The sequence below is a fragment of the Artibeus jamaicensis genome, unplaced genomic scaffold (assembly GCF_021234435.1).
Source record: "Artibeus jamaicensis isolate MK-2021 breed Jamaican fruit bat unplaced genomic scaffold, CSHL_Jam_final contig_391, whole genome shotgun sequence".
In the NCBI taxonomy this organism is placed as follows: Eukaryota; Metazoa; Chordata; class Mammalia; order Chiroptera; family Phyllostomidae; genus Artibeus; species Artibeus jamaicensis.
In genome coordinates this window covers 10,394,850-10,407,659 of record NW_026521814.1, presented here as the reverse complement: position 1 = coordinate 10,407,659, position 12,810 = coordinate 10,394,850, and the positions used below count along the sequence as shown (strand labels likewise).

At 46.5% G+C, this 12,810-nt stretch overlaps 1 protein-coding gene across 2 annotated transcripts in view; it reads right to left on the bottom strand.

Moving 5' to 3' along the window:
- Positions 1-12,810, bottom strand: part of ITGA6 (integrin subunit alpha 6) — a 68,547-nt gene that overhangs the window by 20,358 nt on the left and 35,379 nt on the right. For both annotated transcript variants that reach the window (XM_037151275.2, XM_037151276.2), the window contains exons 6-11: positions 10,642-10,852; positions 9,547-9,740; positions 9,319-9,407; positions 8,527-8,645; positions 5,472-5,570; positions 5,145-5,206 (exon numbers count right to left, since the gene is read on the bottom strand). In XM_037151275.2, coding sequence (XP_037007170.2) covers positions 5,145-5,206; positions 5,472-5,570; positions 8,527-8,645; positions 9,319-9,407; positions 9,547-9,740; positions 10,642-10,852 — 774 coding nt within the window. The remainder of the gene's footprint in view (positions 1-5,144; positions 5,207-5,471; positions 5,571-8,526; positions 8,646-9,318; positions 9,408-9,546; positions 9,741-10,641; positions 10,853-12,810) is intronic.

The window sequence follows — 12,810 nt, the reverse complement described above, 5'->3', positions numbered from 1 at the left end:
TGGAAAAGTCTTTTGACAATAGAATGAGACCTTTCACATGAAAAAAAAAATGAAAAGGTAAAACACATTCCTTTCAGTGGCTTAGAGAGCCTGTCAGCCAATAAAGCTTCCACGACCAAAGTCTCCAGCCTCCAAAGCTCTAGAGGGCAATCCTGCTCTTGATCCCTAAACTCATGGAGCTTAGAGGCAAGCCAGGATCTGCATGATCGAACTCTCAATCCTTGACTTCGGAATGCATTCTTTGCCGGTTCTCTGAATATAGCTGCTGTTTCTTTATGGGAGAACGCTGTAATTACTTACATTCATTAATCACTCACTCACTATCAGAAAGGGTATAAAACCCAGGGAAGGCAGTCTCAAGGAAAAAAAAATCTCCAGAAAATGCAGAAAAGTGAATCAAAGACCCATGTTCTGTTACTCAAGGTAGAGTTAGGAAGAGGCCTTTGAGAGCATCTACTTTAATACCCTCTTCCTGCAGATGAAGAAGTGGAGGTCCACAGAGGGAGGCAACTTGCTCAGAGCCAGACAGTGAGTGACAGAGGCAGCACCAGCCTCTAAGTCTCTGTCACAAACACAAAAGATGATTGCTTATTTTAAAGCTACTTAGATGTCTAGGGTCCCACTTGCCTGTGGGTCTCTGTGTAAGTCACTCTGTCACTCTGTGCCTCTGCCAGACGGATGCCTACTTTCCCACCTCCCACTGACTGCCCAGCTAACCCTGTACCTTCAGATCTCAGCATGGACATCACTTCCTCCAGGAAGCCCTTCCCGGGCCTCCTCGGGAAGCTGATGGTACTCTACACGGAGCCCACTGCGTGGTAACTGCCTGACCACCCTCCCTGGGCAAAGCGCTGGACAGGGACCCCATTGGTCTGTCCACCACTGGAATGTCCAGCAGCAGCACAACATACACCTGATACTAAAAGCATTTGTAGACGGGACGAACAGAAGCAAGAGTAATGGGCTCCACATCACCACGCAGGCTGGCTCACATCTGCACACAGACACATGCGTGATGTCACGCCTGTGCTGAAACAGGAGCGCTTCAGCTGTGTATGCCCAAAGTTTAGAAACTCTGACAGTTTCGACAGTAATTTCTGCGTCCATCTAAAGAATTTTTAAATGTCATGGCTGCCAAGTGGAACGCGCCCCCATATTAGGCCTCTGTAGCCTTGACATCATCCATTTATCAGTGACCTGCTAACTTCACAATGAACCAGGCAAAGGCTCGCAGGCTGAGTGCCCCTCATAACAGAAGGAGGGGAGGGTGTGGGCACATTAAAACCGTTTATCTACCAAAATCACTCTAACCTCCCCTAACCCTCCAGACAGTTCACATCATCTTAAAATCCTCACAGGCCAATTCTGCCAACCTTTTGAGGGGCAAGCCAAATAGAATACTCATTAAGGCTCAATTATAAACATCTGTAGGTGCCGAACACTTCGTCCGGGGCCTGGGGACTGTGGGGCGAGAGCAGCCTGGTCGAACAATAAGCTCACAGTCTCAGACACTGGGACCACACTGTAGATTTTTAACTTACACAGCTTTCTGGAAGTTCTGTTTTATTTGATTTAGAATTCCCCAGTAGTGTAGAAATACAGACAATGAAAGCAGGTTTTCTCTAAGTGTCTTCAGAGAAAAAAGTTCTATCCGTAACAGACAATCCATAAGCACTTGGTTAATAAAGTAGTTCTATAATATAAAATTAATATTTATCTGGAAGGAGACAAGGAACGCTCTGGTGAGATTTCACATCTAAGTGTCAAACTCAGAGTGGTTCGAGAAAACGACAGACTAAGAATACAGATGTTTCCCCATTTCCTCTCCTTGCCTCCCCTAAGAACCGCCGTTTCTGCTGGTCTCCCTCATCCCCCCCCCACACACAATGGTAAAGGGCCCTGGACCTGGGCACACAAGGGTCAGGCACCGCACTTGGGTAAAAAGAGCACAGTGATCCTGAAAGGACGACAGCGAGAAGTCACTGGAGACGTTTTCTTGACATTAGAAGTCACACCAAGAATGTTTTCTCTACTCAATAAAATGCCAGCTGCGTCATGAACCAAAGTAAAAGGCCACACTCGCCCGTGCAGAGTCACAGCCCCCCCACACACACCAGCACACTTCCAGCCCGGGTCACAGGTCCCCCAGACATGACACCGCCCAGCAGAGCAAGGAGGGGAAGAGAACACCTGAGAGCTTAAATCTAGAAAGATGTAGGCTAAGCAGGTGTATGACAGTGTGGACTGGGTGAAAGCAGACTTATTGCCAAATACTGGGGTAGTGAAAGGGGCATCTTTTTAACAAAGAAAACAGAGTAATACTTTAGATAACAAGGGGAAGTCTTAGGAGAACTCACTGTCTCCAGGTGGAGTGAAACCAGGAAAACATGAACAGAACAGAACTCCGGGTCCTCCCAGAAGCGTCCCTTGGGGGGTGGCATGCTACAGCACACAGCAGCAGCTGGGACCTTGGCCAGACCCAGCATGGCGACTGCCCTCACTCTGCACCTCCTTTTTGGGGAAAAGATTTTCTCTATATTTCCACATTCCCCATCTTTGCTCTGGAGCTGGAGCAGGTGGTTACACCTGGAGAGGCATGGCTGCTACTAAGACATTCCAGGGAAGGGCTGCTGAGTGATAACTGGTCGTGTCGGAGTACGGTTAGCCCTGTCAAAATCCTGGGCAAAAACCCTGTTTGCATTGTCAAGAAAGGAGCAGAATGAGACCTTAAGAAATGGCAAATGCTTTTGCCACATTATCTCATTTGATCTCTGTACGTTACATAGCAACTCCTACTAGAGGCATTATTTTTAACTAAATAGGAAAATAAAAATTCAAATGTTAGGGGACTTTAACCCAAGATGGTGGAGGAGTAAATGGAAGCTACACTAACCTCCGTGGACCCATCTGGAATTCCAACTAAACTGCAGAGAAATCATCCTGAATAACCACCTGGACACTAGCTGGAGCGAAGCCTTATAACCACAGACGGAAGAAACCACTTCACAACAACAAGACTGGTAGGGAGAGTGGAGGTGGTGCAAGAGGGCTGGCTGGGCTCCCATGCGTGGCAGCTGAAGTCCTAGAGGGATATTCAGTGGCTGGGGGGTTCCCCCTGAGAAGTGTGGGGTCTAAACCCCAAGCTAGGCTCCCCAGCATACAACACTAGAGCCGGAAAGAAACCCATATAACATCCACCTGTGAAAATCAGCGGGTTTCTGTCCACCAGTGCGAGCTGGCCTGAGATGCAGAGAACCTCCTGAAGGGCCCATGCACAAAGTTTCACTGGAAGCCAATTGCCTTGGGCTCTGGCAGAGGGAGGGCAGACTGGACTCTAAATACAGGAGGAGAGTCTAGGGCTGGCGGCTCTGGGGAGAGAACTGAAGGAACAGCTGCCAGGATCCCTGTGCTGAGTCATTCCCCATACTGCAGGAACCATCTTTCTCAGGCAGAGCACTTCCCTCCAAGTGGCATCAGCCTGAGGGGAAGCAATGGCCCTGCCTGCAGGAATTACTCTGCCCCACCCTGTGGAGCTTAAGCCAGGCTGCTGAGTAAAGACTGCGGCCGTACTGGTGATTAGTTTAATAACTAGTGTGGATCTCTGGGAACTCTGAGACTTTAGCTGACCCTCCCCTGGCCCAATGCTGATAAAAGTTGGCCTTGATGCCCAGCCTGATTGGTTGTGCACACACTGTGGGTTGCTGATAGCTCCAAACAGGCTGACCGGGGCCAGTCACAAGCAGTGTCTGACGAAGGCCCACACCAGAGTCTTTGCAGAGCCACCTGCTACACAGAAACAGATACAACACAGCAGCCAAATTGGGAAGACAAAGAAACAGACCCCAAATGAAAGAACAAGAGAATTCTCCGGAAGAAGAACTAGGTGAAATGGAGGCAAGCAATTTTTTCCGAGTTTAGCGTAATGATTATAAGGATACTCAAAAGCATGAAAAAAGACATGGAAACCATAAAAAGAAAGGACCAGTCAGAAATAAAGAATGCAATGACTGAAATAATACCCTGGAAGGAATAAACAGTAGGTCAGATGAAGCAGAGGATCAAATCAGTGATTTGGAAGACAAGGCAGAAAAACAACCAGGCAGAGCAGCAAAAAGAAGAAAGAATTTAAAATATGAGGAGATGTTAAGAAACATTCTGGAGAACATGAAACATAATAGCATCCTCATCACCAGGATACCAGGAGACGACAGTGAGCAAGGGATCAAGAAAGTATCTAAAGAAATGATGACCGAAACTTCCCTAATCTGGTGAAGGAAAAGACACACAAGTCCAGGAAGCTCAGAGTCCCAAACAAGTTGGACTCAAAGAAGTCTACACCAAGACACATCATAATTAAAATGACAAGGCTTAAAGACAAGGAGAGAATCCTAAAAGCCACAAGAGAAAAGCAGGTAGTCACCTATAAGGGAGCACTGACTAGACTGTCATCTGATTTCTCCACAGAAACATTTCAGGCCAGAAGGGAGTGGCATGAGATATTCAAGGTGGTGAAAAGCAAGGACCTACAACCCAGGTTACTTTACCCAGCAAGGCTATCATTTAAAATTGAAGGAGAAATAAGCAGCTTCCCGGACAAATGTGAAAGGACTTGCTCCCTGTTATAGGCTCTGTCAGCATCAAAGCTGGAACCAGGAGCAGAGCCCGTGTGTCTGAATTGCTGAGGCCAGTCTTGGGGACACCGCCTGGGTGTTCTGGGCCCGGAGGCCCCCCCGGGAGGGGGCTGGGAGTGAAGGGCACAAGCTGGCAATTACCCCACAGTCCTCGGCACCTGCCCTCGCTCTTCCACAGCCGCCACCCACCACTGCACAACCACAAAACCAGTTTTCCACCCTGCTGTTCAAAGACAGGAATAGAGGAAAGAGTTGTGGTGGCAAATGAATGCTTTTCCGAGACATTCTGTACTAAACCATCTGCACTGGAAAATTCAAATGAGGACCAAATGGAGAGTTTTCCCCTCATACGTTTCGCCCTCCTGATGGAAGGAAAGACAACAGATATGCTCAATTCTTTAAACAGAAATTTATGGACCCATGTCGGTCATTGCAGTTTTATTTTTCTGTTCTTTATGCGGAATGTTCAACCCAGCAGACAGAAAATATATTTTAAATGTAGTAGATACTTACATATCGAAGGGTTGTAACCAGTGGGTTTGGCAGTGTATTCAAAGCAGGCCTTAACCTTGAGGCTGTATAAAGTTAAACAGATATTTGTTAAAAGAAGCATTACTGCAGTGGAAAGAAACCCAACATCACATCCCCTAGCTCTCAAACCCTCCCACCGCTCACTGATGACCGAATTCACTTGACATGTTCACTTGACAGATTCCGCTTCCCTCTGCCCGCAACCCGATCTTCCCCGAGGCCCCTCAGGGCCACACGGTGGCCACCGCGCAGCAGGCGTGTGGGACCAGGGGGACCAGGGGGACCAGAGGGCACAGCGGGAAAGCTCACCAGATCCCGCTGGGCGCCCCGCAGACCGTTTTCTGGAGGAGGTCGATCCTGGTGGGTGTCACTGTGACGGTTTTCTGGATGTTGACCACAGGCCGGGACCTGAGGGCAGAGGAGCAGGACGCAGCTCAGCCTCGTGCTGCCCTGCGTGGGGGACGGACTCATGGTGCACGGAGGCGTCCTTGGCTGCCCGCACGCCTGCCACCCCACAGGGACAACCGTCCCCCCACCACCCCGTCACTTGCTTCCCGCTACTAAAGAAAGGAACTGTTAAACTAATGTAAAACCTGATTAGGCACTATTTATTTAAACATTTTAAATGACATTTAAAATCCCAAAATGTTCTATAGTTTCAATAGTAGAGTTTTTTAACTGGAAGTTCAGTATGTGAAGTTGTATAAATGTTCCCGGATTTTGCCCTGACTGGTGTGGCGGCTCAGTGGGTTGTGTGCCAGCCGGGGGTGGGTTCGGTCCCAGGTCGGGGTGTGTGCCATCGTGTGCAAGAGGCAACCAATCGGTGTTCCTCCCTTGCATCAAGGTTTCTCTCCCTCTCTTTCTCCCTCCCCTCTTCTCTCTCTAAAAATAAATAAAATTTGTTTAAAGTTCCAGAGTTTTTAAAGTTCTTAGGCAAACAGCGCCTCCATCCCCACCCAAACTCCTAAGTCACTTTGTACATCCTTTCAGACACGTATTATAATCTGTATGTTGGTTACAAATACTGTCTACAGTTAAATATAAAAACATGCATGTAATTCTTTAATGATAAATTTCACACATATTACTGCTTTTCCCCCATTAATTGTTAATTAACTAACATTTCCGGTCTTCTCACACCTATTCGCATAAATCTAGTTCCTGGGTTTGCCCAGCTGGGGGTGCTGTGCCGAGCCGGTGGAGCCTCCTGTACTTAAACGGTCCCTAATCAGTGGGCGCTCATGTTGTTTCCAGGCTCTCAGCTCTGACAAACCCCCTGGTACAGGCATCTAAGCACGTGTTCGAATTTATCTGTAGGATAAATTCCTAGCGGCAGAATTTGAATCAAAGAATATGTACATTTTAATTATGAGTAATCTTGCCAAAACACACTTCAAAAAGGCTATACCCACACACACCTAACACCTGGGACGCTCGCCATCAGGGCCGCTTCGTGCACCTGAGTTCCAGTGACACAGGCGCTGCTGAGCTCTCAGGTCCACAAACATCTGCCCTCCCTTCTCCTCCCCGAATCACCCATCTCCAACCTCGTGTCCTTGTCCCCCTGCTGCCAGAACTGACCACAACCTTCCCGCCCACAGTACCTCTGCAAGCAAAAACCCCATCCCTTGGTGTGTCCCGTCTCTGCCTCACCCCAACCTCCCAAACCCTCAGGAAGCAGGAATTCCACACCTTTAGTCCCCCACCACATAAAAGCGCCTTCTCTCCCCCTTCCCTATCCTGCCCTGCCTCCCACAGCCATAGAGGCCGCTGCTGGCCCGTGACCTGTCCTCTGCCACAGGCACAGACAGGCCCCTGTGTGGAGGGGGAGGGTGGGAGACCTCCCACCTCCGTCACCTTCTGCCCAGAACCTAGAACAGGTTCCCTGGTTGCATCAGCATGTGGATTCAGTCAGACTGACTTCAGTGGGCTTGTGGTAAACCCAGCCATCCTGGAGAAGTATTTAGATAGGAAAACGCATTCCCATTCCACTGAACTAGACTGAACTTCTGCAGTCAATCTATCAGTAGGCAAGAGAGGGCACGCGCGCACTCACAGGGGAGGTGAGAGCCAAGAGAAGGCAGATGCCGCCCACGGTCTTGTCTTCATTTCCCTTCGTCTTAAATGATCACCTTTCTACTGTTATTTTACACTGAGGCACTACCGGTTTCTGCAACGTCAACTAGATACAAAGTGTTGAGATCTTATTTAAAAGGCAAAATTCACAGGATTTTTAAAACCAGTTGCTGCAGATGCTAAAGTGTTGTAAATATCACAGTATTAAGGCTTTAATGCAGCATAAGTTTCAAAAGGAAATATTTTAACACATGCTCTGAGTGCATGTTAGACGTGAATCACGAAAATTTTGTCTTTATACATAAAGCAGATCTACGGGCTCAGCCGTCTCGCGCTAACTGGCATCTGCTCACTAATGACCATGAAGTTCGAGTACGATTTCATGGGGAAATGCCCAGGACCTGAGGTTGGGGAGAGTGAGATGCTACACCCTGTTCTTCTTGCAAGACCCAGCTTAAAAGCTCAAGCAGGTCCTGGGCCTCCATTGCCTTGTTTGTAAAATAAGAGTTGGTTTGCCCTTTGTTATCAAAGGATTGTGAATTTACTTCCATACCGTGTATGAGGAAAAAGAGAACAAGTTTACAGGGTTTGCAGTCAACCAATTTATGAGGACAGGAAAGTAAGGACATTATAATATCAATTACATCTGGACGGAAATATTTAACTAACTCAAGTCTCGATTACCAAATTTTGGTATAGGAAGTCAAGTCTTCCTGATACCTGAGGGCTAAACCTCAAACTACAACTACAAGTGCACACTGCTTTCTAATGGAAACGTTGCTGAAATAGTTCAATGTTATGTATGTACTCTTGTACCTTTTAGGAATGCTGAATATTTTAAGGTTATACCTATGGGAACAGAGAAATGGGTATAAGGCAGTGTTAGCCAGGTGAAACACTGACCGACCGCTTCACCCTGGAGGGCGCACCCCGCCACACCGCACCCGCTGCGCCGGCTCAGAAGGCCCGGGCGTCCAGGACGAACACGCGTCGCCGTGAACACAAACCCCTGTTGACGGGGCTCCTTCCTCCCCACGCTCGCTCTTTTCCCAGACACGTGTTCACATGGTTACCAATTGTGACCTAACTTTTTCCTCAGTTCGAAATGAGCAAGATTTTACCAAATAGGATTTTATTACGTTGACGTATGACTTGGAAAGGAAAAATCTTCAAAGTCACACAAGCTTTCGTCTTTCGAAGTATAGGCATAGCAAATTTCAATTCAAAGGGTCAAAATCTTAGTGTATGTGTTTAGTGTATGTCAGATGACTGACCATGCTTAACACACCTGAAAATAGTCACTGAGTCGGAGAGGGAGCCAACGGCAACGTCAGGGTAGGAATTTCTATCAAGGTCCATATTTCCAGCAATTGAATATCCAAAGAAACGAGAGTTGCCCTCGAGAACCTGAAAGGAGCAGGCGTCAGCATGGACAGTGGGCGCCAGGACGAGCCTCGGACCCACGCTTTGAAAAAGACACACAAGTTTCTCTGGAACTGAAGCTTCAGGGTTCAATTATGAATTATGTTCAATTACCAAGAAATCATAAATAAGAACACATATGAGGCAATACTTCACAGTTCATAAAAGTCACCTGATTTACACTGTATCTCAGAGAATAAAAGAGCCAATTTTTGATGAGTTTGTTTACTGTATTATATTAAGTCAACCAGGGTACTTCAAACCAAGCCGCTCTACCTGCCCCATCCTCCATAAAATCACGGTCATCCCTTTGGTTTGCCCAGTTTCCTCTCCGTTTAGCAGCATTCTACTAAAAGAAATAGACCCCATTCGCATCTGGGTACACGGCCAGTGCAGAACAGTCTTTTCCTTTGGATTGCTTTGATTTCTGACTTATCCAAGGTATTTCACGATTAAAACAAGTCACTGCATTTATACCTATTTCCAGGCTATCTTCAAATAATACCTTTTTTAAATATAAAGTTCATACTATTGTAGATTTGTAAAATAAAACATGATTAGCGAGTGGAAAAATTTACTTAAACCTAAATAGTTCATTGTAAGGCAAAAAGCTGAGACAACCCCCTCACCATGGTAGAAATCCAGGTTCTTTGGTTACCTGTGTGGGTTTGGTGTTTATCCCGTTCGCAGATCCATGATAGATAAAAACTTTTCCATTGCCATCATAGGGAGCTCCAACTGCAATATCTATCAACAACGTCACATTTTAATAGACATTACCTTTTGAAAACATTTGAATAAATGTTTTACAGTAAAATGGCATAAGTTCTCATCAATCAAATAATCTATCTATAATTCATAACCATTTCACAATCTATTATTCTACCTGGGTAGCCATCTTGATTGACATCGCCAATATTTTTGACAGCAATGCCAAACATAGAATCTTTGGTTCCATTAAGACGAACCGGCCTGACGTTCTTCCATCTGCCTTGCTGGTTGATGTAGACGTACACTGCGCCTCCAACCTCTCCGTCTCTATCAAAGTACTGCGGGGCACCAATAACTATGTCTTGCCACCTAGAAGCGTAAGGAAGGGAGGAACTGTGAACCATCAGCTAGAATAGTGAGCTCGGGAGGAGAACAGCAGCCCGGGTGCTAAGGACACAAAGAGATGGGACAGATAGGGCAGGCCTCAAATCTGGAATTTATTTCTCACCAATTAAAATGCTTTTTAAAACCAAAGAAAAATCATGGAGGGTGAAAACGTGAAGCCAGTTCCCGAGTTAGCGCCAGAGAGCAGAGAGACGCCCAGGGAAGGTTCCTCGGCACCCGCCTTCCCCGGCAGACCCGGACCGGCACCACCCACCACAGACCCACAGACCGAGTTTGTCCCCAACCCTGCCCTTCAACAGGACATTCGGGGTGTTCCAACTGTCACTCAAGAAGCCAAAGAAGAGAGCCACGTGGGTGTCATTTTCTGAGCTGATTTTTCCCACAAATTTTAATCGTTACAGACTCACTCCCAAGACACAAGTAAAAACTAGAAACTGAAAAAGCTGTAACCCTACAGCCCAGGGAGGATAATGATTGTCTACTGCCAAAGTAGACCGTCTTTTTGGGACCATAAGACACACTTAGGTTTTAGAGGAGGAGTATAGGGGGAAAAATTGAAGCAAAAAATGTGGTAAAATATTTGATAACATAAATAAAATATTTTACTAGTATAAATGTAAACAGAACTCAACAGCAGCATTACAACCATTATTCCTCCCAAATTTGTGGGGAGGTCGGGGGGAATGCATCTTATAGTGTGTGAAAAATACAGGTAAGTGACGGAGACAGGATAGGATGGGAAAACTTTGGCAACAAAAATACTTTGAATCAACTAACCTGAAAGGACGGCTGGCTCTTCTCAAGGCCTACAGAAGCCAGAGAAGCAACAGTGCCTGTATGAATGTAAAACAACTGGGGCTCTCACCCGTCTTTGTTCAGGTCCACCACTGCCACGTCGTAGCCAAACGAAGAAGCCAGACCTTCCCCCTCAAATATGTACTCGGGGAAAAGATGTGCAGACTTCGGTTCTCTTCTTAGCAAAACCACCGCTCCACTGTGATTGGCTCTCGGAGCACCAGATACAAAAGTGATGTCATCTTTAGAAATAATCCCTTTCCCCGAGTCCAAAGAAAAGCCTAGAAAAACAAAATGCAGGCCACATCAACTCTGTTAGGAGGTACTGAGCACTGGTAACATGACTACCATCTCCCTCCGATTCCCACCCCTCTCTTCCCCACCCTCCCCACCAGCTCTCATGTGCATGGCACAGAAATGTCACAGAGCGAGGAGATGTGACAAGCAGAAGTGGCAGGCATTTCACTGCTTTCTGTGGAACTATATTCGGACTTAAAGAGAAAGAACCCACACTACACAGCACCTGTGTAACTGGAATCGTGACGCATTCATTCATTGTAAGAATCAGTTCAAACCTTATTTTAATACTAGAACTGCTATAACTAGAGATCAAACTAGATACTGAATTATCACAGTACACTTACGTCACACACACAGAGACACACAACCTCACGGAGCAGAACTGAGTGCACGCCACACGGTTCTGCTGTAACAAATGATTCGCAACATCCCTCTCATCCGTCTCCTCGGCAATCAGGCGAGCACAGAGGCCAACGCCATCAGGACTCCAGAGAGCAGTTCATTATTTTGAACCAACTTAGTTCTCAGATGCGAACATGCAAACAAAACCATGATTGATGAGGTTCAGTATTTGAGAACGTACGTCAGCAGTAGAGGTGAGCAAGTTGTCATCCGTATCAGTTACACATTTGTTAGGAGGGAGCAAAACACATCAGACACCTCATCATAAAGCCTCAGGTAGGATGTCGGATTACAAATGGAAGATTTAATCGGGAGCAAATGTAAATGCCCCTATCAAGGCCATTCAAATTAAACAAGTATTTCTACAGAAGGGTGAGGCCGATGCAGAATAGTATTTCAACATAAGCCCGCCCTTTTCACTGGGTTTTATTTATGGCAAGTTTCACCATTACTGTTGCAGTTCTCAAAATGTGAAGTGAGTCGAAAAACAGGATGAGCCACGAGTTCAGAACAGGGCGACAGAATCAAATGCGGCTCTGAACACCGTCTGGCAGCAGAGCCTCCGCCCGGCATGCTTTCTACTTGTGCTTCACTTGAAATGAAACAGAAAATGAAAAGATTTATGCTCTGTATGGATCAAAAAAAATTTTTTAAATGACCATGACCACGACAATTTGTTTGTCATCTCAGAGGTCACACACCTAGGTAGCTATTCATCATCACATCAGGGGACGTGCCGGGCTGCTCCCTGGGAGGCTGTGTTTTATACACAAACTGATCAGGGTTTGTGTAGGAGACGCTGGTCAGGAACAGCAGGCCTGCGCACACGTGGGGGGCAGGAGGGACGGAAGACAAAGCAGTTACGCGGGGTGAGAGGCACGATGAGGCCACACCTGGCCAGCCGCTCTCCTTGCCAGCTTCCACCACTTCAAGCAGAGCCATTTTATCCCTCAGACCCACCGATTTCATGAAATGACAGGTGCGTGGATGGCACGCACAACTAAAATGGAACAATACAAAGGACTTTTTTCTAGGCGTCCACTTTTGAGGAAACCCATTCTTAAAGCAGCGAATGTATTTCGCATCCAAATGTTCCAGGAGTAACTAAGTTTACAAAATCCACAGGCCTCTATCATAAAGACCAAAATGTTGGTTTCTTTCTTTTTTTAAAGAAAGATTTTATTTATTTTTAGAAAGAGGGGAACAGAGGGAGAAAGAGAGGAAGAGCAGCATGGGTGTGAGAGAGACACTCGGACTGCTTACCTCTCGCCTGCACCCCGACTGGGGACAGAACTCATAACCCAGGCAGGTGCCCTGCCCAGGGACTGAACCGGAGACCTTGGGCTTTGAGGAACAACGTCCAGTCAAATGAGCCAAACCAGTGAAGGTACAGTGCTGGTTTCTTGCCCAGAGCCATTAAAATTAAATGTTTCTCACCATAAACTTACCCCTAAACAAGCATTTGAAAGAGAGGCTGTCTGTTAATGTATATTCAAATAAAGTACTAGTTTCTTGGTAATATTTACCTTGAAAAACC